This window comes from Bubalus bubalis, chromosome 16 (assembly GCF_019923935.1).
Source record: "Bubalus bubalis isolate 160015118507 breed Murrah chromosome 16, NDDB_SH_1, whole genome shotgun sequence".
Taxonomy (NCBI): Eukaryota; Metazoa; Chordata; class Mammalia; order Artiodactyla; family Bovidae; genus Bubalus; species Bubalus bubalis.
In genome coordinates, this window is record NC_059172.1 from 40,718,514 (window position 1) to 40,744,768 (window position 26,255).

At 38.5% G+C, this 26,255-nt stretch overlaps 2 protein-coding genes and 1 long non-coding RNA gene across 3 annotated transcripts; 1 reads left to right on the forward strand and 2 right to left on the reverse strand.

Moving 5' to 3' along the window:
- Positions 1-2,741: 2,741 nt before the first annotated feature.
- LOC102402555 (olfactory receptor 5P3-like) lies at positions 2,742-8,717 on the reverse strand. Its single transcript, XM_006052810.4, has one exon. It carries the CDS (start codon positions 4,015-4,017, stop codon positions 3,085-3,087), a length of 933 nt encoding a protein of 310 aa, XP_006052872.3. The 5' UTR covers positions 4,018-8,717; the 3' UTR covers positions 2,742-3,084.
- Positions 8,718-8,756: 39 nt separating this feature from the next.
- Positions 8,757-16,340, reverse strand: LOC112579662. Its single transcript, XR_003103965.3, has 3 exons — positions 16,288-16,340; positions 15,860-15,979; positions 8,757-9,600 (listed from the first exon to the last, which is right to left on the reverse strand). It is a non-coding gene; the product is annotated as an uncharacterized LOC112579662 (long non-coding RNA).
- A 6,148-nt stretch (positions 16,341-22,488) lies between these two features.
- Positions 22,489-23,424, forward strand: LOC102402241 (olfactory receptor 1030-like). Its single transcript, XM_044929473.2, has one exon. The coding sequence runs from the start codon at positions 22,489-22,491 to the stop codon at positions 23,422-23,424; it is 936 nt and encodes a 311-aa protein (XP_044785408.2).
- The last annotated feature ends 2,831 nt before the right edge of the window (positions 23,425-26,255 follow it).

Here is a 26,255-nt window from a genome sequence, read left to right on the forward strand (position 1 = left end):
TTAATGTGGTGTATTATGTTGATTGATTTGCAGATATTGAAGAATCCTTGCATCCCTGGGATAAAGCCCACTTGGTCATGATGTATGATCTTTTTAATATGTTGCTGAATTCTGTTTGCTAGAATTTTGTTAAGGATTTTTGCATCTATGTTCATCAGTGATATTGGCCTGCAGCTATTATATTTTAAAATAAACCTTCTTTCCCCTCTTTTCCTTCTTCTCTCCTTTTGGAACTGCAATTATTCTAATATTTGTACATTTGATGGCATCCCAAAGATCACATCATCTTTCTTTGTTCTATGTCATGCTTTTTTCTTTCTTCACCTCTGGATGGATTCTTTCAAAGTTCCTACTAGCTAGATCACTTATTCTGTCTCCCATTTGGTCTACTCTACTATAGATGCCTGATGTCCTCTATAGCATTTTTCATTTCATTTATTGAATTCTTCACTCCAGAATTTCTGTTGGATTCTTTTTTATATAATTTCTATGTCTTTGTTAAATGACTCATTTTTCATATATTGTCTTTCTGTGTTTTTTAATAGCTTGTTGAGTTTCCCCAAGACAGGTATTTTCAAATTCTTTGTCAGATTTCAGTATTTTGTGCCATTGAGTTCAGTTACTGGAAGGCTATTATTATTCTTTTGGTGATGCCATACTTCCTTCAGTCTTCATGTGCCTTGTAATATTACAGTGATGGTTTTGCATTTCCTATAATATCTGGGATTTTTCCCTGAACTTGTATGGATATACCTGTTCCCAGAGGCTTGTAGACTTCTTGCTTAATTACTGAATACAGTCAGCTTTAATTTCATCCCTTTAGTGTCCTTTACGGAGAAGGCAATGGCACCCCACTCCAGTACTCTTGCCTGGAAAATGCCATGGATGGAGGAGCCTGGTGGGCTGCAGTCCATGGGGTCGCTAGGAGTCGGACATGACTGAGTGACTTCACTTTCACTTTTCACTTTCATGCATTGGAGAAGGAAATGGCAACCCACTCCAGTGTTCTTGCCTGGAGAATCCCAGGGACGGGGGAGCCTGGTGGGCTGCCGTCTATGGGGTCGCACAGAGTCAGACACGACTGAAGTGACTCAGCAGTGTCCTTTAACATTCTTATCTGCTTCTTTTCTGATCTTCTCCCTACCCCAGTCATGGAGGTATTGCCTCAGTAACACTTTTTTAGATGGACTTCTCCAGCAGTGTCTTGAAATGCCAGGGAAGACAAGCACTCACTCAGTGCTATCCTTTTCCTGTGTAGGATTGGACACTGCTTGCTAGTTCCACCCCAGGCACTGTTGCCTTGGGGAAACAGCTGTACTGGCAAAGCTGTAGCCTTCACTGCACCCAAACTCACATTACTATTATTTTTCTCCAGCTGCATGCAGGAATCCCTCACCTGGAAAGCTACATTTCTACAGTCTCGCTGATCCATAGGTTTCTGCCCAAGTCTGCACTCTCCAGGTTTCCCTTGGCAGGGGCCAAGAAGAATTGAGGCAAATTCACTGACTCCTGCTGGTTTTGAGGCCCATATTGGGGTCTTTCTGACTATCACTAGATGCATAGGTGGTCAAGATTCCTCCTGGATCCCTTGCTGTATGGTTCTGGATCCCATAACATCTTCTGAGGCACTTTGTTGATGTATGGATGCCTGATTAGTTGTTTAAAGAGGGGAGGACAAAAAGGAGAGATGTCTCACACTACCATGAAGCTAATCTCACTCTGGACTTAATGTAGTGGACAGTGGAAACATTGATTATGACTAAATAGAAAGATCACATGATATAACTTGTATTAAGATTAGTCTGGTATTTATATTTATTAAAGGAAAAATAAGATCCTTAAAAATATTATCCCTTTTTATTTAAAAATATCCACATAGAATAAAACAACTGGGAGAAGAAACACAAAGAGGTCTATAAAAATACAAATAATTTAAAATTCTATAAGGGAAACCATCTGGTTTAAAGGGAGCACTTTATGGGCTAATCCAGAAGTTCCAATGAAATTATGTGCAAGAAATCTGAGAATTTCAGTATAAGAGTCAACAAGACTAGGAGGGAAAGAATGGTTTAACACACCTTATAGGAGTATGCAGCATACATTTGACAAGACTGAAACAACCTTAAAAAAAAAAGAAACCTTACTTTCTGACCTAGAAAGGAGCCAGGTCATGTCAATTAGCCCCCAGTAGTCTTTCTTCTGGAAACTCTTGAACATATTTTTGAGAATAGATCCCTGAAAGGGAAGAGCTAAGCTAAATGGAGCCTTCAGATATCCTCTGAGTTAGCTTGCTGAGACTCACCTGCTGAGGTATTGTGGGGAGAATCCTGTTGCTCAGATCACAAAGCAGCAGAAGCTTTACAACTACCAGCATCACTGATTTCAGTCCTTAGATTATCTGTACATCATGGACACCATCTCTATCAGATGACAAGATTATGGATGGCAACACTGCTCTTTATTTCCCACTCAAGGAGTTTCAGGTGCTTCCAGCAGTTATTTCCAAAGACTACATTCAAAGAGCACAGAATTTATTTGAAAAGATTTGTACTTGTAGCGGGGGAAGGCAATGGCACCCCACTCCAGTACTCTTGCCTGGAAAATCCCAGGGATGGAGGAGCCTGGTAGGCTGCAGTCCATGGGGTCTCGAAGAGTTGGACACGAATGAGCGACTTCACTTTCACTTCTCACTTTCATGCATTGGAGAAGGAAATGGCAACCCATTCCAGTGTTCTTGCCTGGAGAATGTCAGGGATGGGGGAGCCTGGTGGGCTGCCGTCTATGGGGTCGCACAGAGTCAGACACGACTGAAGCGACTTAGCAGCAGCAGCAGCAGTACTTGTAGGGGCGAAAAATGGTGGGTAAAGTAAGAATAAAACTTTTTTTTTTTTTTTTTGGCTAATATTCCTATACTGATGAATGCACATTTATTTTTTTTACACTGAATTTTTTTCTTAGAATAAAATTTGTGAGTCTCAAATACTATGAATATACACTGAAATTTACTCAGTATATGATTTATTCATCTGCAGGAGAAGTCTTCATTACACAATGTTTATTATTAAAAATTAGATTGTTTTAGGACTACCAATGTGTTCTAGCCATTAATTTTCTCATGGCCTCTTTAACCTCCTTGTTTCTGAGACTGTAGATGAGGGGGTTCAACATGGGGATTATGACTGTGTAGAACACAGACACCACTTTGTTTTGTTCAGCTGAGTAGCTGGACTTGGGCATCACATAAATGAATGTGATGGTCCCATAGAACAGAGTAACTGCTGTGAGGTGGGATGTGCAGGTGGAGAAGGCTTTGTGCCGCCTCTCAGTGGAATGCATCTTCAGGATTGAGAAAAGGATGTAGATGTAAGAGAGAGCAATAATAAACACAGTGACTACAATAATTGAGCCAGAAGAGATGGCTGGAATTATTTCAGAAGTAAAATCATGAGAACAAGAAAGTTTCAAAAGTGGTGAATAATCACAGAAAAAGTGATTGACTTTATTTGATCCACAGAAGGACAGGCTTAACAAACAGCCAGTGAATGTCCAAGCATTCACACACCCACCTAGATAGGAAGCCCCCACTAAGAGAATGCAGATTCTGGGGGACATGTGGGTGGAGTAGAGCAGGGGCAAGCAGATGGCCACATAGCGGTCATAGGCCATGGCAGCCAGCAGGAAGCACTCAGCTGTCCCAAATGTGACCACAGAACAGAGCTGAGCAACACAACCAGCAACATGGATAGAAGTTCCTTCCCTGAGGAAGCCCATGAGCATGACAGGTGTGACTGATGAGGAGTATCCAATGTCCACAAAGGCCAAATGGCAGAGGAAAAGGTACATTGGGGTGTGAAGCTGAGGGCTGCTTCTGATTAACATGATTATGCTGATATTACCCATTAAGGTAACTAGATAGATTCCCAAAAACACAATAAATAAAATGGCACAAACTGTAGTATTCTCCGCTAACCCCAAAATAATGAACTCTGTCACAGTTGTATAGTTTCCAGTCCCCATCTATACTGAGAATGGTGCCCACTGAAAGAAAAACAAGTGGATATTAGAAGAAAATACTATACTCTGCAGACTTAGTTTTACAATAGCTATATAAGAAAGTACCAACATATATACTCACATGTAAATATTTGGGGGAAATGTTTTCACACATGATACCTTGCATAGAACTTGAAAATATAGATGTTCATTGATATAAGGCCAAGAATACTCAGAAAAATCTGGTTTTTTAACTTAACACATTCAAGTCACATTTGCATTGTGTAGTTGGTTTAGGTGGTCCATGAGGAATAATTCACATGAGCACATCCTAGAGATGGCCACCAGACAGTATTAGCGACCCAATAACTATATCTTCTAAGCCAAAGACATGATGAAAGGGAGTAGAAATGCTGGAATGGGCCAGGACCCATGGAAAAGAACAACTGTTCAAAATATATGAGGTATCACTTCTTGTATGAAAGAGGATGAGCAACTGAATTTAAACAGGTATCACAGTTTTCAAGCACAACAAATATCCAGGAAGTTTGGACAGAGGCAGGATGTAGAACAAGGTGCTCAAACCATGATCAAATCAACCTGGAGAGATTGAGTTTTGGAAAAGGAGATGGTATCATGTTAGGATCAAGTTATCTGATTCATGATAGTGAGTCAATCCAGGTAAAGGGAACCAGACACATTGATCAGATTACTCCAGAAAGATTCCACAAGTGCCTGAGACTTTGCATAACCTGGGGCAATGGCTGTTGGCAAAAAGGTTCCAGCTTCCTACTTCCCACAGGTATCTAGCCCCATGTGAATAGCACCTGTCTGTGAAAAATCACACCTTAGGTCAGCTTCTAAGAAACTCTTTCCCTTATCAACTTGTTTGAGGGGGGAAAAAAAAAAAACATGAAAAAGCAAGAAAAGCATGAGAGCTTTTTCACCATCACAGAATGCTAAGCTTCAAAATGCAGCCCCATCCATTCCATCTCTCTCATTTTATAAAGTTAGAAACTGAGATCTACAGAAGTTTGGTAACTAATTTTAGGTTAAAGGTCTTTCTTACAACTGAGCTGAAGTCAAATTTCATTCCTGGAGCCTTCTAACTCATTACCACATTGATAAAACACAAATATTTTCTATACTTTCTAAAGAAGAACATAGAATATCAGAACGTATATTTGGTTCATTTATATGTTCAAAGAATTTTTCAATTACATTAATACATTAATAATATAGGTAATATCTTTACTCTTAAAAGGATGACTTTGAAATCTAGTAATTCATATAAATAAAGGGCTACAAGGTAATGGCAACTCTGTGAGGCAGATGATATATGTACTCAGTGCCCTGATACAGAAAATTGATGTGGTCATGTGTTCAACTGGACTATTAGGGGTCCTTGGTAGGTAAGAAATCAAATTTAACTAGGATTTCTTTTGGAGAGCAATAAAAGAGATAGGTATGACATTTGAGAGCAGATGCAAGTAGAGAGTGAAACCACCATTATTTAAGCAGAGCATTTAAGATGAATGAGTACATGAGATGGGTAAAGCCAACAAAAAAATGTCAGGCCCCCAGGGAAATGCTTTCATTATTCTACTAAAGAGAATGAGCTAGAAAGACAGGAGATGGTGATAGTTACAGTTTGAGATGCTTAAATGAGATCCAAAGCTGCAGTTATTGGCAAATGCCACTGCCTAGTAAATCTGACAATGGAGTGACTGGATACAGTAGGGAGAAAAAGAAGATCTTTGGAGGGGAAATCAAGAAACTAAGGGGCCATAATGTTCAAAGGATCTTCTCTATGAAGATATTAAAATCACAATTCTTGTCCATCAGGAATTGTGACAGGGATACCATTAAGAGAGATAGAGCAAGCCAAAGCCAAAAACTTTCCAAAGATGAGGAAACATAATGCTAGTTAGTAGGTGATTGCAAAAAGGTGAAGGAGGATAAGGAGGATTGGTTATAGAGGCTGATGATGTAAACTCAACTATAAGCGTTTGTAGTCCAAAGAGAAACAATGTCTGCAAGTGCCAGTGGAGAAGGAATACCAGCCTCTACCAGGCCCAGGGGTATTAAGAGTAAGAGAAAAAGCATGTGTCTCTTGAGAAGACTGTAGAGAAAAAAAAAATGTCCTCAGGGTTAGCAAAGCATTAATATCTATAGAAAAGAAGAATGAAGAGAGTGGAATACTCTAAAGAGATACTGAAGACATGAGATTTTGTTGATAATCGTTAAGTATAAGAAACATAGGAAAAAGGCTTCAGGAGTTAAAGAGAGATGGAAGCAGGACCTCTTCATTCAATAGAAAATAAGGAGACTTGAAAATAACCTTTCTTAACTCCAGTAGAATGGAGTTAATGTTCAAAGACCAAGTAAAGAAGATAATTTGAAGAAATAATGGATAGATATTATTATGTTGTGTTTAACCGCTGAATGAACAAAAAAGGTAATGAAGGCTACTCCCAAAACTGTGGAGGAGGGGTAGTGGGGGAAATCAGAGCCTATTTTGAATGTCAGTGATGGCATGGACCAAAGCATTGTAAAGATATGCCATGAGCTTTGCAGCCATATAGGTCTGGAATCAGATTCTAGCTTTACCACTGATTATCTATGAAATCTTAGACAATTTATATAAGTTTTCAACCCTTCATTATGTATTTGTTTCTTTAAAAAATACTTCACATGATCTTGTGTTAAATAAGATGATGTATATAATAATACAAAGTACTGCTCATAGAAATAAGTGGACTTAAGAAAGGATTATTTCCTTGAAGTAACCCAAATCTTAAGCTCTAATACAAAAATGAAAAACAAATATTATTGTATCAATAGAAAAGGAAAATTATTACCTGCAGATGTTTGTACCTCAATGATAAGGACAAATGTCAAAAACACATTGTAAAGCAAGGCTATATTTATGAGATTCGGGGGCTTTGGGGATGTAATCCCTTGAGTACATTACTTGTTTGTGAAAATTCCACTGGAAATCTATCAGGACAGAGAAAATTTCAGGTATACCTGCTCATGTAAATATGTGTCATCTCAAGAATATCTACAAACACTTTTTGTCTGTTCATTAGAGTTTTCAAAGTGAAAACTTTTGATGCATTTCTAAACTAATTCTAACTGTATTGGAACATGCAAGAAGAAACAAAGATACAGTGTAGGAGATGTAATTTCAACTCAAAACAGAAATCCTTCTGGGAAAAATAAAATAAGTGCTTGTGTGTGCACGAGGTGGGGGAAGGGTTGGCTGTGGCTAGGCAGTGAATATCAAACTAATATGAAAAGAAGGGACTCAGGATTCTCATGGTACTTGGTTTAAAATAGTTAATATCACCTGTGATCACCTAAAATAAAGTACCCACTGAAGGCAAGTCTTTTGATGATATAAAACCCTAGACAGAATGAAGAGTTTCAGAAATTCACTTACAGTTGTGTTGGATCATCTCTTCTAATCATTCTAGAAACCTCACGGAGAATTACAGATTCATATTTGTTAATCCTTTGCCTAAACAATGGAGTGAAACCAAGAGCTATCAATGACTAAGCTGTAATTTCTAGAGCAAACATTGATTCTGTCAGTTGATATATTACAACAACTGAGTTCATCTCTGTAGATATATAATGAGGAATTTAAACTTTGATCAGAAAATAATAGAAATGAGGATATACCTGAAGGTTTTGATGACTCAAATTACCCTGAACCTCTGACTCTCCTGGAGAGTTTGCCAGCCAAAGAAGCTCCTCTTTGCCTGTATGACGAGGCTGCTCCTAACTTGTTTGAGGACACTTTAATGACTTCACCTGAGGAAGCTACCTTTCAAGGTAAATAAAAACTCCTTATCCCTCATCCTTAGTTGTTTCTTTTTCTTTTTCTTTTTTTCTGAAGCTCCCAACATACTCAGGAGACATTAAGTCAAAGCTGAGAATATAAGATTTACATATCAAAGAGTTTTAATATTTTCCCAATTTATTTCATACTAGTGTATAGGAATGGTATGAAGGTACCAAACTGAGGGAAGAATATCCTATTAGAGTGTTTGAATTTATGACGTACAGTTGACCCTTACAAAGCAGGGGTTGGGAGCACTGATTTTCCATGCAGTAGAAAAATCCATTTTTAATTTATAGTTGACCTACCTATATGAGGTCGGGTTCCTTAATTCTGCAGTTCTGGATTCAACCAACCATAAGTCATGTGGTATTGTAGTATTTAAAATTGGAAAAAATCTGTGTATAAATGAACTTCCACAACTCAAACCTGGGTTCTTCAAAGGTCCATTATAGTTGTTTGTTTAGTTAGTTAACTAGAACCTAAACTGAAGGCTTCCCTGAGTAAGGTGAATTTGGAAGCCAGAAAAAATTGCCTGGTATATGCAGAAGTAATCAAATGTTTGGAAAGATGTGGAAAGGTGACCTGAGTGTATCATATGCAGCCCATTGCCCGTGTATGCACCTTCCAAGAAGAGTGGAGAAACATCTTCTACCCCACGACACTGAGAAATTCATTGGTGAAGGAACATAATTATTTTTAAGAAGAAATGAAACAGCTATTGTCTGTAGCCCAAAGATGTGGGTGCATCCATGTCAAGTCACTTCAGTCATCTCTGACTCTTTGCAACCTTATGGACTGCAGCCTGCCAGGCTCCTCTGTCCATGGGGATTCTCCAGGCAAGAATACTGGGGTGGGTTGCCATGCCCTCCTCCAGGGGATCTTTCTGACCCAGGGATCAAACCTGCATCTCTTATGTCTCCTGCATTAGCAACAGATTCCTCACCACTGGTGTCAGCTGGGAAGCCCAGAGATGTGGGTGGGAGATATCAAATTAGAAAATAAGATCAAATTTTGAATACCGTATTATAAATAATTACCTTGTCAAAATTGGTGTGGTGCTCCGAACACATGTATATGGTTGCTGCCACTTTGATAAGGCAATTATTTATAATTTGGTATCCAAAACATCTGGGATCTTCAGGGCTAGCTAATTAAGCATGGCATTCTTAAAATCATGGATAGACAGCCCACCCACTAATGTTTCAGGCCCCAGAATTCCATTGCAGTTCACCAATCAGAGAGGGTGCTTATAGGAATCTTGTTGTAAGTAGAATTTTGACCTATTTTCATCTCATTGTGGGCCCAATATCACCCTGATATATTATACATAAATAACTGAAATACACCTGGGCAACAACTGTCAGAATCTCCCCCCACCCCATTTAGTTTTCCAATCCCTGGAAAAAGGCTATTTCACTGCAAGATCCAAGTGGAGACTCCTGAAATCTACTTCTCCCAGCCAATATGGTAAGTCAAAAGAACATTTCTTTCTTCTGGGAAATAAAAGATAAATACATCCATCAAAGATGCAGTGTAAGACCCTGGAAGTATTGCTGAGGCAGCAAGATCCAGTTTCTGGGGCAGCAGGGTGGTGTCTTTCATGTCCAGCGTGCAGCAGTGGTTGCCCTTACAATACATGCCGAGGTCCTAATGTTGAGCAGCAACTCTGGAGGGTGCTCACTTGCTCAATTCCTTGCAGGGCTTTGGGGCATAGCTTTCAACCGGATACTTCTGTCTTCCTGGTGGCTCTTGATCTGCTGAAAATATAGGGAGTCTATTTTTGTTGCTTACAATTGAAAATTGTCACTGGTTCATATGCATACACTATTAGCATTATTTCTGTAAGTTAGAAATGCATGAGAAGAGCAGCAGTATTGCTCACTGGAACAACAAAATTGATGCGAGTTTTTATTTAGATGGCATTCATTGAAATAACGTGGCTCAGATGGTAAAAAGTCTGCAAGGCAGGAGACTTGGATTCGATCCCTGGGTGGAGAAGATCCCCCAGAGAAGGAAATGGCTACCCAATCTAGTATTCTTGCCTGGAGAATTCCATGGACAGAGGACCCTGGTGGGCTTTAACTGAGCAACTAACATTTTCACACTTTCATTGAAATAGCACCATTACATATGTAAATATGATAATATAAATGAATATAATATAGTGTAGATGACATCAGAATAGTGTTAAGGAGAAAGATCTAAACTCTGGGCTCAGATTACTTGTTTCAAATCCCATCTCAGCCACTCACTTGCTTTGTAACCTTGGCCAAGTTACTTAACTCTAAATACTCATGTTCCTCATCTATGTAATGAAGATAGTAGAACTGTTAGATATTAAGTGAGATAATATCTGTAAAAGGCTTAGAATAGTGTCTAACACGCGACATGTGCTTAGTCACTCAGTCGTGTCTGACTCTTTGCAACCCTGTGGACTGTAGCCCGCCAGACTCCTCAGTCCATGGGGATTCTCCAGGCAAGAATACTGGAGTGGGTTGCCGTGCCCTCCTCCAGGGGATCTTCCCAACCCAGGGATCAAACCCAGGTCTCCTGCATTGCAGGCAGATCCTTTACCATCTTAGTCACCAGGGAAGCCCAAGAATACTAGAGTGGGTAGCCTCTCCTTCTCCAGGGGATCTTCCCAACCCAGGAATCAAAACAGGGTCTCCTGCATTGCAGGTGGATTCTTTACCAGCTGAGCTACCAGGGAAGCCCAACATATGGCAAGTACTCAATAAATATCAGATACCATTAATATCATGAAAACACTAACAGAAGAAACTTTTAATTAGTTTAGCCTCTCAACAACCCACTGAGAAGCACTGGTATAATCCCCACTTGACAGATGAGGAAACAGAAGCACAGGAAGGTTAAGTAATTTTCCTAAGATCATACGATTAGTAAGGGGATGAGCTTGGACTCCAACCCTGAGTAGTATGGTTCCAGAATTTTCACCCTTAGTCACAAAACTATAATTAATTTACTACTGCTACTACTACCTGCTACTCTTATTTTTGGCTATCATTGTTATTCAGTCCTACTAACAGCTGACTCTGAAACCATGGCTGACATCATATTACAGTCATAAACAAATATATTTTCAAGCTCATTAGAGCAATATCTTACTTTAGATGTGAAAGTTGTTTTCCTGAAACCAGATTTGGGTTTGGATTAGTCAACTCAGAGTAAATGGTTTTAATGACTCCTTGGGGAGCAGAGCAGCCTTCCCTCATAGACAATTTTAGAGACCATGACGAGTCTGAAGATTAGTCCAGGGATTCACATCTATATCTGGAACTGAAGCTGAGTTGCAAAATTGAAGACTAGCTCCAGAAAACTCATAGGTGAGACACAATCTCTGCCTCCCCAGCAAACACATCTGCAAGTCATGCCTCATCCCCAGATAATGGGGGCATGTCATTACTCTTACCCCCAGAGTACAGGGGATGTCATTAATTCTTGAATATATACATATATATATATGTATATATTCAAACAGAAATATAAATACTAGAGAAATACCCCTTCTTCCCCTTTGGGGACTGAAACTACCTAACTTTTTGAAATTTAACAAAACTGGCATTTTAAATAAAATTTCTAAAATCTCTACTAATTGCTTTGCCGATGACTGGTGAGTACTGTCTGAATCTGTAGCTTGCCCCACCACTGAGAAGGCTACTGGTCAGGTTTCATTCGAGGGTCAACAGGCTTCAAAACAATCTCCTAGATGAGTCATATTCTGAGCTAAAGTGTGTTATAGAGTATGTTGACAAAGTAAGTTTGAAGCTTTACAAATTAAGTACTTGGGGGAGAACCATCCACACAAATAATAATGCAATAATAAGTGCAAAAGCAACATGAAATATGTGCAAAGAAATGAATTAAAAAGTTTAAAGTCGGACATAAGCACCTGAACAGAAGCAAAAAAGACCTTTTTATTCAAATATATGAATTTGTGAATAAGTTAAAATAAATCAGAAAATAGAAGGGAGAAAGTTATAGAATCTACTATGTAACAATAGCTTTGAAACATGAATAAATTAATTAATGCTATAGTTATAGGTATTCCGTTGGTCAATAAAGTACATTTTTCATACAAAGTCTTATTGAAATGAGCAAGACAAAAAGGATGTGAGGGTTCAGTCTAGCAATAGATGTTTTATAATCTCTTTGAATGCCTTTGTGGAAGGAGGACACACCTAAAGTATCAGTCAAATATCAACATCTTATTACCTTATAATTCATTCATTCATCTTTATTCCTTTTATCATTATGCTTTAAATTATATGACGTCAACAGTACCCCACGGCTGTTATATTTTAATATCTTAATTATATCAAACCATAATGTATACCAGAATTCCTTCCACTGAACACTTTCATAAGCCACCCTTTTATCAGGACATTTTTATTCTTCAAAAATCAATTGCTAAAATTAGGCTCAAATGTAAGGTATGGTATTATCAGAATGTATGACTACAGCATAATTAAAGGGAGGGAGTGAGAGAAAGAGGACTTGATAATGTTTGTGGTGAGATTACAAGGAGGAAATATAGCATTATGTTGATTGCACACACTAACAATGTGAGAGTTGTGTTTGCAGAACTAACACCAAAATTGTGCTGAAAGCAATCTGTTTACATCTAATCTCAGTCTCTCTGATTACTCATTATTTTCCTCAATTTCTGCTATATTCTTATTTTTCCCCCCAGATGAAAAAAAAATTCATGAACAAACAAAATAACTGGAGAAATTCTGTGCACTAGACTGAAGCACCTCCTCTATGAGTTCTAGAAAATCAAGAACATCAAAGGTCCCTTTCTGTGTTTTTCTTAGCATTGAATGACATCATTCTTGCCTGGAAACAGGAGACAATCCTGATTACTCCAATTAGACTGGAATTTATCTTGCCCCTTGCACATTTTAGTCTATGCCCCTTGCACATTTTAGTCATTTAGATAGCCCCTTGCACAGGCTGTCATTCTCTCAGGGCACTGCACAGTCTCATCTTGCAGAGAACAACTATTATCATGATGGAGTCCTATATACAGATTCATTTCTTATGTGTTCCACTCAACAGGGTTCATTGTCTCCTAACCAGAGTATCATATGGCCAATCCATGTCCATCGATTGCCTTGTGAGCTATGTGATCATGGTGTCTAAAGAAGTCTGGAATAATCTTCTGGCCTGGGCTTACCTGAGTTCAAGGACATACACAATAGTAGCCTCTCTGCTACTCTTTGCTGACTAGACCATCATCCATTTCTTTTCTTACACAACCCTGACTCAAGCTGTTAGCTGTTAGAGATTTTGCTCAAAGGGGAACAGTTGTTGTTTTTTTAAATTTGCTTTTGTTGTTTAGTCACTAGATTGTATCCGACTCTTTTGTGACCCCATGGATTATAACCCACCAGGCTCCTTTGCCCATGGGATTTCCCAGACAAGAATGCTGGAGGGGTTGCCATTTCCTTTTCTTGATCATCTTGACCCAGGGATCGAATCCACATCTCCTGCAATGACAGGTGAATTCTTTACCACTGATTTTTAAAATTATATTTATGTAAATATCACTAATACTATTGGGATTGTCTTCATCTCCCAGATATTTAAGGTTTTAGTCCCAAGGATTCTACCCTCTGAAGGTTTTGTTTTGTTTTGTTTTGTTTAGCTACATCTTCTACCTCTCATTCCTATCCAATTTTCTCTCTAATATTCCAAAACAAACTGGTTCAAGTCTTATCTCTACTTGGAGCAGATAACCAAGGCCATAGGCATGTTTTCCAATTGAGGTGCTAGAGAAGACTCTTGTGAGTCCCTTGGACAGCAAGGAGAGCAAACCAGTCCATCCTAAATGAAATCAGCCCTGACTGATTTCACTGGAAGGACTGATACTGAAGCTGAAGCTCCAATACTTTGGCCACCTGAAGTAAGGAGCCACCTCATTGGAAGAGACGCTGATGCTGGGAAAGATCAAAGGCAGGAGGAGAATGAGATGACAGAGGATGAGATGGTTGGATGGCATCACCAGCTCAATGGACATGAGTTTGAGCAAACTCTGGAAAATAGTGGACAGGGAAGCCTGGTGTGCTGCAGTCCATGGGGTTGCTAAGAGTTGGATACGACTGAGCTACTGAACAACAACAATAACAATAAACATGCTGAACCCTTCCTAACACACCTCAAGGCAATCCAAGGAAAGGAATTTCCCAGAAACCGCACCAAAGGAAAAGACTGCTGTATGTGCTTCAAAGGAAAGCAGGACTTGCTATTAACAATTAAGCTGAACTGGGGTCCAATCTGCTTGGTATCACCTGGTCTTGGACACTGAGGTAACATGTTTGAATACAAAAATAATTATCAAATTCAGAAAACCAAGATGTTTTACATAACACAAGACTAATAGTTCATATGAGACAATAAGCTTATTGGTTCTTTATCTACTGGTTTCTCAAATTAAAAATTTCTTCATGCCATTCCTTTTTTCTCTCTTACACTCTGTGGGGCCCATGAGTGATAAATACAAAAGGTATTCATTTCTCAAACCACAAAATACACCTTGTTAATTTTGATCATCTGTAGTAAGTGCCAAAACATTTGAGTTACTTTCATCCATGAGATTTTCTATCTAAAGGGAAATACATATCAAGCAAATTGTAATTTCCAAGTTCTGCTTAAATCATGTTCTTGGAAAATCATTTTTTGTTATAGTACATTATTGAGCAAATCATGGATCAGTATGTTGATGTCATATCAGTCATTCATCTCAGTTTCAGACAAATACAAAGCAATCAAACATTTGAATTGCAATATCAGTGTAATCACAGCCCAGAGCATCTCTTTTCTCAGTCATAAAAAGAAGAGACTTTCCTCAATCCAGATAGATAAGCTATTTTATGGGAAGTCATAGCTCACAAATGCACAGATAGTAAATACAGGAGGGCAAATGCCTTTCTTTTTTCTGAAGGTTGAATTTGTTCACTCAAATGCTAACACCAGCATTTCTTCTAGGCCTGTTTAAATTTTGGTCACACCGGGAGAAAATTAAAAGTGTACATTCTTAGTTGCTTCACTTATTCCACACTGTATTAATATGGGAACATTTCATCAAGGGAAATATAAATGTGTAATAAAACTTCAAACCAAATGCAAGCAGAACATCAGCTCCTCTAGGGCAGACATGGTAATTCGGAGCACCCACTAACTCACAGTTCAGCAAAAGAATCATCAGGTTCATATGGGTTCCTGACTGTGGTTGAACAAAGTATCAGTGGTTTTGACACTGACACTTTAAGAGTTAACTTACCAAGATTCTTTCACACCTACAGAAGGCTCCTTCTCAAAGCGTGTCCCAAGCTGAAAGCATGAAAAAACATGTGCCCTTTCCTTTAACACAAGTCCTTCCTAAAAACTGGAATTAAACTCATGACCCAGCGAATCCTTAAAGAGACTCTTCTCTTCTTTAGAACCTCACTGGTGACCATCTGATGCTCCCAGACTTAGAACTTCTGTTTCCCAGTTTTGCTGAGCAATACAGCATAGTGTAAATTCTGACTCAAAAGGACCACAGACAGTTCTCCTCAGCTCTGTAAGACCTACAGCATCAGTTTCTTTCCTGATCTTTTCCCTGATAGGCATTCTACCAGGTGACGTGCACAGTGTCATCTGCTTTACGCAAGGATAGAATTGGCTAATTATGAAAAGAAAATTCCATCAGAAAATCAATTCTCAGAAAATTCCATTGTTTATCATCTGAACTGGGACTAGACATGAAATGTGATCAATGGCAGTAGTTTAGCTGACCCTCTGCTGCTGTCCCTTACTCCAGCTCTCTAAGTCACTATTCAAGGTAGATGTGCATAGATGTCCCATTGCTTATTGTCAGGGTAAGCTGGTTGTGATCAAATATGGCATTTGATCATGGACTTCTTCAATTAGCAAATCAAACTTACATACTCTATACTGTAGATAGTCTAGAAATTCTCCCCTTTAAACCAGAATGAAAAGTTATAGATTTACCTGCTGCCAGGACAAAACTGACCAGGAGAGGCTACTAGCACCATGCCACCGGGTCTGACATGAACACACTTCTGTACCCGCTTCCTCCTCTTTGGTGTGAGTCAATGGACTTGGGAAATGCTGAGGGATGGAAAACATAGGTTCTAATTGGAAAATGCTCTCACCTTAGCCCTGCTTTGCTTCTAATACCGAGGTTGGGGGCAATGTTCTTTGCAGCAGTACTTCAAGGGCTGTATTAAATCACTGCAATTAATGACCTAGAGTATCAGGTTCTAATGTCTTTTTCCCTAGTGGCCATGAGGAAAGACCAGTAAGATACAGTAAAACACTGACCTGGCTATTGTCCCAGTTTCGTTCCAGAGCAGAATGGGGAAGGGAGGAAAAAAGGGAAGGAGGCCTATGGGGCCGTTAAACATTTAGTCACTGACCTGATTTCGAATGGGCTTCCCTGGTGGCTCAGATGGTAAAGAATCTGCCTGCAACATAAGAGACCTGGGTTTGATCACTGGGTCAGGAATATCTTCTGGAGATGGAAATGGCTACTTACTCCAGTTCTTGGCTGGAGAATTCCATGGACGGAAGAGCTGGCAGGCTACAGTCCACGGGCCACAAAGAGTCAGACATGACTGAGCAACTGACAATTTCACTTCACTATCACTGGTTTTGAATATGATTTCATTCCTTAATTTGATTCAACACAAAATATGTAACAAGAAAAATGAAAACTGCTTTTCTCTTCACTACAAAAGGGGAAAAATAAATATGCTAGCTAAAACCATCTTTTCTTTGCTAGCAAAGAAAATGTCCCATATGTGATTCCTAGTCACACTACCTTTGCATAACCTTACTTAGTCCCCTATAAAGCCCTCACTAGGCTCCCACCCCAGCCACAGCTTCAAAGCCATCCGTCCATTGAAGATGTCCTTCCAAGAGCAGGAAGGTTATCTCCAAGTATCACACCAAAAGTTCTGGACTTGGGAGTCATCTTGAGAACGTGCACCAAAGCATCATGGCCTGAGTCATCGTTAGTTACCAGGATGATTCAGGATTTTAATTCCCAAAGGTAGTTTAAATCAAATGTAAAATATATCCCAGAAACTCTGTATAAACAATTCCCTTGGTACCCAGGAAGCAGTGAAATAACAGGCGATAACATACTCGTTACACTTTAATTTTATAAATACTCACAGTTTGTGGATGTGGAACACAGAAACCAAGCCTTCCAGTCAGACATGAAGAAGCTCATTCCTCCGATTGGAAATGCTCTAAGTGGACCTTTCCAGGGCACTAGGAATCCTGACTGATTGCCTGAGAGGTACCTGTAAGTAGTCTTCACTCCCAAGGCTGTTGTAATACAAACTATAAGGTAGCCAAGATAAGAGTGTCAGTTCTGGGACTGGACAGGATGGGGTTTTGGACAGGGGTGTTTTGCTTCTGTCAGAGAAGCAAATGGGGAAGAGCTGGTTGACTCTGGCTAGGAAAAGCTGGAGGTTTTATTGGTATATTAATCTATGAGGAAACCTTAGCAGGGACCTGAGAAATTCATGAAGGCTATGAAATCGCACGCAAAATTCTATGTGAGTGAAACTTTCCTAGGAAGAGATACTTAGCTTTCGTCAGATTCTCAAAGTAGTTCATGTGCCCCCTCTTCCCAGGGGTTAAGAATATTTCTTAATTGTTTTAATTGTTCAAACAAAGAAAGGAAAAGCACAATGCTCTGAATCATTAAATTTCAATGTATCAGTTAAACACAACAATAAATATTAAAAGTGTCTGAGCAAACTAAGAAGAAGTATTACTGAACTCATCATACCATACCTAAAATTTTCTCATAGGAGTCTAAATTTAAAAAAATAATAAGAAGAAAAACAAGATTAAAAAACAGATAAATGTTGAGGAATCATAAGTGGGGAGGCAGTATAGTTTAGGCTGAGGGCTCTGGAACCAGCCTCAGTTCGGTTCAGTCGCTCAGTAGTGTCTGACTCTTTGTGACCCCATGGACTGCAGCACACCAGGCTTCCCTATCCATCACCAACTCCCGGATCTTACTCAAACTCATGTCCATCGAGTCAGTGATGCCATCCAACCATCTCATCCTCTGTTGTCCCCCTCTCCTCCCATCTTCAATCTTTCCCAGCATCAGGGTCTTTTCAAATGAGTCAATTCTTCACATCAGGTGGCCAGAGTATTGGAGTTTCAGCTTTAGCATCAGTCTTTCCGATAAATATTCAGAACCAATTTCTTTTAGGATTGACTGGTTGGATCTCCTTGCTGTCCAAGGGACTCTCAAGAGTCTTCTCCAACACCACAGTTCAAAAGCATCAGTTCTTGCTTCCCCATCTATTTGCCATGAAGTGATGGGACCAGATGCCATGATCTTAGTTTTCTGAATGTTGAGCTTTAAGCCAACTTTTTCACTCTCCTCTTTCACTTTCATCAAGAGGCTCTTTAGTTCTTCTTCGCTTTCTGCCATAAGTGTGGTGTCATCTGCATATCTGATGTTATTGATATTTCTCCCAGCAATCTTGATTCCAGCCTAACTTGAACCAGCCTAACTGGTTTCAAATTCTGGCTCATCTACTTTATAAGTTTGGAAAAACTGATGAACATTTCTGTGTATCAATTTCCTCATGAAGAAAATAGAAGAAGTAACAATTACTTATTAAACAGAATAATACATGTAAATAAATCAGTCTCAGCACATTACAAATATTCAAATAATCATCAGGTATTATTAGCCAGTTTGAGAGTAATCAAACCACAATACTCAGTATTTTATTTTTTAAAGTGATCATAAACTTTCTCTTTGGTGGAAAATGACAAGTCAAACATTTATTATTAGATACTTGTTTCTGGAATTTATCATCAGATGTAGCTCTATATTCTAAGAAGTAATAGACTAAGCATTAATGTTATCTATAAGCCTCAATCTTAATTGCCCTTGAAGAAAATCAGAGAGTGTACTGGTTTGAAAACTGTTAAGAAAGACTATCCAATTAGAAATTTTTTGGAATGCAGACAAGCATCTCCATAGGATAAATAATGATTCAATATTGAGCTAATGGAAAAGAAAACTTTAAAAATCTAGAAATTAGAATAGAATGCATTAACCATGTCTTTGAATCTTCAGAGGCAAATATGCAATCATTTCTATAACAGCTAACATGTTATCTAAACCTTCTATCACACAAGAGCTGTTGAATAAACCTGGAGTCTGCCCACTGGCTTTTTGGTTTCCTCCAGGGTTATTTAACCCTTCCATTATTCAGTTTGAAGTGAGAACCATCACAGTAATTGAAATGAGGTGGGAGGACTTAACCAATTCTAGAAATGAATTCAAAAGAATGTTTTCCTGCCTTTAGATGGCACAGAATCCAGAATAACAACAATTTTACTAAGATTGTTTATGTGCAGTGCCTAAAGATCTCAGGGGTTTTTGTTTGTTTTAAGACTGTTATTGAGAGAGAGAAAACCACAACAAAACAGATTACCTCTGCCATAAGCCAGGAGTGTCAGAAATTACCATATTTAAAAGATTCCATACCATTTTCTGACATAAGATCTGAAGATCTTAGGACACCTAAGATTGCTGCTCCTCTCCTAACCCTTAAAGATATACTTTCCAAAGGTGTGTCCTTGAACCCTTGCTGTTACTTCTTTCTCTTTCCCTGAATGATCTCATTGGTCCCTACAGCTTTTAGCATCCTCTGTCCACTTATGACTCCCAAATCAGTATCATGAGCTCTGACTGTGAGATAGATGCCCCCATCCCCTCAAACTGAATTCAACATCCTTCCCTCCAACTCCACTCCTAGCTCATTCTATTTCTGTTAAAAGTACTAACCCTCAGTAACATTGTTATGTAAATACAGAGAGAAATTTTGCTTCTCCTTTTCCCTCAATTATGTTTCAACTTTCGAATTCTATGATATTAATTTTGATGTGTATGTATTTAAGTTGTATTATATATTCTTGGAAAGAGACAAGGTAAAATTAAATGATCAATTCTTAGGTTATCATTATCCTGGTCTTTCAGACTTGAAAACAATTTCAGTCAAGCACCAGTTTCTAGCCATTTTTCTCATCATTCAATCACAGACCTTAGATTCAAACAAAAGAGACCCTGCCTTAGCTCCATTCTTCAGGGCAACTCTACGCCTCTTCCTACTCCACCATATCCCACTGGACAAAGCCAAAGGGATGTGTCCACCCAGAGTCCATCCTATCCACTCCTTCAAGACCATCCAAGGAACAAGACCTTCAAATTCCTGGCCCAAACAGCCTCTAGCTTACTCCCAGAATCTATAGGAGTTTCTTTCCCAGATCACCTAGTAAGGGTGAACCACACTACAGATGCTCACATGTATGGGCCTCAAGGGGAGCCAAGGGATGGCTGTTTGCAGGGTGTGAACAGAGGGTGTTCATGCAGGCTGGCGTGTCTAAGCTTGCACAGCCACATGTGTGGCTGGACACAGGTTTTCCTTGTGCCACCTCATTCCAGCTTAGAGAGGCAAGCATCCCAAGAATTCTGCCTTCCAGGTTATTATAAAAGTGTATTTGTTAAGAGTGAAAGATAAGATGTATTTTATTAATTTGCTGACTTTATTTTCTGACTTTTAATATTTAAGCACATGATACGTGGGCCTCCATTTGGTTTTCTTGCCTTGGGTCCTGCCAGTGTCAAAGGTGGGCCGACTCCTAGAAAGCCTATTAACCACACTAGTTCTTTGTAGTTCTTTAATGCCTTGTCTTTCTCAAACACCAATTATGTTCTAGTGGATGTTATCTCTGTCTATGCATCCCTGAAGCTTTAAGAGTTTAAAGGTAAAACCCACCACTGCTATCACTACTGTTTTTTACATTGTTCTGGAAGTACTGGCCAAACAAGTAGAGGAGAGAGAAGAATGAGAGAGTATACAGAAATGAGGGAGGAATTTCATATCTTTTTCATATTATGTGAGTTTGTATTGGTAAAGAAAACAAGAGAATTGACTAAAAAACTATTTTTAAATGATGAGGAACAATACTAAGAAAGACAGTTATAAAATTAACTTACGGACATCAATAGCTTTCCTATATATAAATAATAGTTAAATAAACCACAAAGTTAAAAAAAAATAAGATTTCACTTACAATAGCTACAAAAGGATAAAATACCTGTGAGTAGATTTTAAAGAAATAGGCAGGATGTTTATCTGTAAGGTGTAAAGAAAACTTTAAAATTCCATTTAGGAAAGTCCTAAATAAATAAAATACACACCTTAATTACAGAAAAGAAGATTTCAGTTGTAAAGATGGCAATTCCCTCCAAGTCAACATACTCATTCAATGCAATAGCATTCTAAGAACAAATAATTTTTTTTTTAACTTGAGGGGGACTTGATAAAATAATGGCAAAGTTCCTCATACACACACACACACAAAATACATGTGAGAATAGCCAGAAAATTTGCTACCAGGTATTAAAATCAAGATTTTAAATATTGTATTTAAGGGTTTAGTCCTGGATCTAGAAGAGACTACAAATAAAAAGAAGCAAAAATTAACCCAAGTACTTATGAATGCTTCACTTTGTGAAAAGGCTGAAGTTTTAAATCAACAGAATCAGTTGGCAAATGATTTCTCACCAAAAAAAATGGCATCAGAACACCCAGCTAGCTTTTCAGAGAAATAAAAAGAGTTGATTACCTAATTCCTTATATCAAAATTAAACTCCAGAAAATTCAAACACTGTAATATAAAAAGGAAATCTAATAAAGCTCTAGAATAGAATGAGATTATTATTTTAATAATTTTAAATTTAGGAAGGCTTAGCCAATCCTATCACAGAGACCAGAATTTAAAAGGAAAAGATAAATTTGACATCAAACCACTTAAGATTTACTATACACAGCACATAGAAAAATTACCATACCAACAATGAAGGACTGGGACAAGCCAAAAAAGAACTTGTAATACATATATCAAATGGCTGATCTCACGATACTGGATGCTTGGGGCTGGTGCACTGGGACAACCCAGAGGGATGGTATGGGGAGGGAGGTGGGAGGAGGGTTCAAGATGGGGAACACATGTATACCTGTGGCGGATTCATTTTGATATATGCCAAAACCAATACAATATTGTAAAGTTAAAAAATAAAATTAAATTAAATTAAAAAAAATGCTTAGAATGCTAACAACTTAATAAAAAGTTAGTAAAGGAATTGAACTTACCAAGCATAGAAAAAAATACATGCAAATAATTCGTTGAAAAATGCTAAAAAAAGACACAAATCAAGAGACATGAGTTACCAATATTTACCATCACAGCGGCCAAGGTTTAAAATTTGATAGCACTAGGTTTGTGAGAAAACCAATATTCTTGTACAAAATCGTTGGGAGTGTAACTTGGTGCCACTAACTTAGAGGTCAATTTGTAAATCTCCATCAAAAGAGAAAATGAATGAGTTCAGACATTTTTGTGTCTGTTTTAGCAGAATAAAGCTAAATGATGGCTGTTAATCACTGGGATTGTGAACCCAAATTTTGGTCATCTTGTACTGGAACAAAGAGGTAAGAAGCTTTTGTTTGTAAATATCTAATCATTTTGAAGCCATATTTTCTTTTTTCAGCAAGAGAAAGAACAAAATGGCAAGAGGCAACCATACCATAGTGACAGAATTTGTTCTCATGGGATTCACAGACTGTCCCGAGCTTCAGCTTCCTCTCTTTGTGGTGTTCCTGGTCATTTATCTCATCACCATGGTGGGAAACCTTGGCATGATCCTGCTCATCAGGATGGATTCCAGGCTCCACACCCCCATGTACTATTTCCTCAGCCACCTGGCTTTCATTGATCTTTGTTACTCCTCTTCCATTGGACCCAAGATGCTGCAAAATTTATTGATAAAGAAAAAAAACATCTCCTTTTCAGGCTGTTTTGCCCAGCTCTACTTCTCCAGTGCTTTTGCCACCACTGAATGCTTCCTCTTGGCCACAATGGCCTATGACCACTACATGGCCATCTGCAATCCCTTGATTTACACAGCCATTATGACTCAGAGGGTCTGCAAGGAGTTGGCAATTGGGGTCTATACCTATGGTTTCCTAAACTCTGTGATACAGACAGTTCTGACCTTCCAGTTGTCTTTCTGTGACTCCAACATCATCCACCATTTCTATTGTGCTGACCCCCCTCTCCTTGCCCTCTCCTGCTCTGACACCCACAGCAAAGAAAAGCAGCTCTTGATCTTCTCTGCAGTGAATCTCACTGGATCCCTCCTGACTGTCCTCATCTCTTACATTTGCATCCTCTTTTCCATTATAAAAATCCAGTCTTCAGAAGGCAAGTGCAAAGCATTTTCTACCTGTGCCTCCCACCTCACTGTGGTCATCATTTTCTATGGAACACTATTTTTCATGTACCTAAGGCAACCTAAAGCAGGGAATTCATGGAAGTACAACAAAGTGGTCTCTGTGTTTTATAGTCATATAATTCCCATGCTCAATCCCCTGATCTATAGCTTGAGGAACACAGAAGTCAAGAACACCCTGAAGAAGATGCTGGAGGGCAAGGAGTCATAGTGAGTTTTCAGTGGGTAGCATTGGGAAATCATGATGTACTGACATGGTATAACCAATCTGTTTGAAATTTCACAAGCCTATTATCCACCATCCAACCAGAATAAACAATCAATATAATTTGGATTCTTTAAAGATCAAAAGTACTAGACCACTTGCTTCAGACAGTAATATTTAATCCAAGTAATTATCATAGACTAATCAGAATTGATTTACAAGCTAGACTGTTAATAACTTCATATGTTGAAAATGATATTAGGTAGTAATATAGAAACTGTCAATTAGGTGGTAATATGGGAAATTCATTTTTTGAGCTCCAAAATCACTGCAGATGGCGACTGCAGCCATGAAATTAAAAGATGCTTGTTCCTTGGAAGAAAAGCTATGACCAACCTAGACAGCATATTAAAAAGCAGAGACATTACTTTGCCAACAAAGTCCATCTAGTCAAAGCTATGGTTTTTCCAGTAGTCATGTATGGATGTGAGAGTTGGACTATAAAGAAAGCTGAGTGCCAAAGAATTGATGCTTTTCAACTGTGGTGTTGGAGAAGACTCTTGAGAGTCCGTTGGACTGCAAGCAGATCCAACCAGTCAATCCTAAAGGAAATCAGTCCTGAATATTTATTGGAAGGACTGATGCTGAAGCTGAAACTCTAATACTCTGGCCACCTGATGCGAAGAACTGACTCATTTAAAAAGACCTGATGCTAAGAAAGATTGAAGGTGGGAGGTGAAGGAGACAACAGAGGATGAGACGGTTGGATGGCATCACTGACTCAATGGACGTGACTTTGAGTAAGCTCTGGGAGTTGGTGATGAACAGGAAAGCCTGGCCTGCTGCAGTCCATAGAATCGCAGAGTCAGACATGACTGAGCAACTGAACTGAACTAAACTGATGGGAAATTCAAAAAGGTCCCAAAAAGTAACAGTCAGAGTAAAACTTAACAAATTAACAAATTTTAATTGAAATTATAAAACTGGGTATAAAACTCACACATGAAAATCTATGTTGTTAGGAACATTTTCCCGCTTAAAACAGGCTATATGGTAGCAAGTCACTTGTAAATCTTAAAATATATTTCTTCATAACATTTCTATGTATGGTAGTCAGGTTTCAAGGCCTGATCACATAAAAGAATATTTAATCTAAGTGTAATTGAAATACTGCATGCTTAAAATGAACAATAGAAAAAAATAGTATTACTATTAGCAATAATAAGGGGGAAGGGAGAACAGAAAAACTATGAATCAGTTCAATGTGGGACTTATTTAAATGTTTGTGTAGAATAGAAAGTTTAAATAGAAGAGATAGAGAAGGTTCAGTGTACTTTCAGAGATGTTAAAAGTGGCCATTTATTTGATAGCCAGGGTTTAATTTTTCCAGTTTTTGGAAAGTGCCGCTGCAGTGATGTTTAGGAGGCATGGTTTTGGGAGGAGAGTCTAAAAGGAAAGAAAAGTAAGGAGGAAAAGAGGAGAGCTTCCCACATTCTGACCAGGTCCAAATGTGCATGTTTCTTAAATTATTTAAATGATCTAGAGAAATAGTTTTTCAACATTTTCCATATTCTTTATTGCTATTTTCACAGATATGATAATCCAACTTTCTGAGACATAAATCTACATAAGTTCTTGCTATCAGTGGGGACAGGTGAAGAAAAATCACTTTTAATTTTTTTTTTTTAGGCAAAAATATGAGCACTCTATAGTTTTCTCAAGCCCCAGTTCTAATACTTCTTCCAAAATAATTCTTAAGACATATAAATCTGCCATAAACCATTAGATTATCCCCCAAACCCTTTGCAAATGCAATTATTTTTGTCTTTTTAAAAATAGCTCAGAATATATATCACCAATCAATTATAAATAAGTTTAAAATTAGTAAAGGATCCAAGGGATGCCCATTGCCCCCAGATTACAGATAACATTAAGGGATCTCTGTTGAATTGTTGCTTGTGATCTGGTAATTTAGGAAAATAAAAATAGTTCAATAGGTGTAACTCTTCTCACTCAGCTCAAAAAGGCTTTCTGGAGAGTTGCGTTCAAGCCACATTCCTAAACATATGGGTTGTTGGCTGTGGTTAAAAAGAAAGATATTACCAGGGTAAAGGAACAGAGTGAGGAAAGGTATGAAGTAAGCCCAGACGGTAGGAGAGCTTACACAGTTGTGTACAAGAAAGGAGCTAGCAAGGTGGACAAGATAGTGCTGAAGGATAACACGACACAGATGCTTAGACATTGATTTCATTGAAACTTACCAGGTTAACTCTTCACAGTGCACTCTAGAACCTACCACAGTTCTTGGCACAGACCAAACACACCATAACTGACTGCCAAGCAGAATGGTACTCTTCCATATTTAGTCCTAATTCCAATGGATGGGTGGATATGGTGCCCAGTAATGGCCCTGTGGTTGGGAAGTAATAGAGAGAAGGAAGCTACTAAGGTCATAAAATCTTTGCTTTTTTGGTTGCTTTTAACTGAGGTAAAGTTGGTATATAATACTATATTGGTTTCTGGTATATAATATAAAAATTTGATCTTTGTGTATACCACCAAATGATCACCACAATCAGAGGAAGAATGTTTTTTAATCTTCTCCCCAACAAGGCTAACATCTTTAAGACAAGAAAACATGAAGGCAACTACTCAGCCTGACCAGTGGAAGAGATGCATGTGGGAAGTTGGTATATTGGGAAGATGGTAATAGCTGGAGTTATTGATGGACCATGACAGGCAAGGGACCATCATTATCTCAGATAAAGAAAATGAGCAGGCATCAGCACTCAGATGATAAATTATGTTTTCAACAAGAAGTCACACTCATTTCTTTT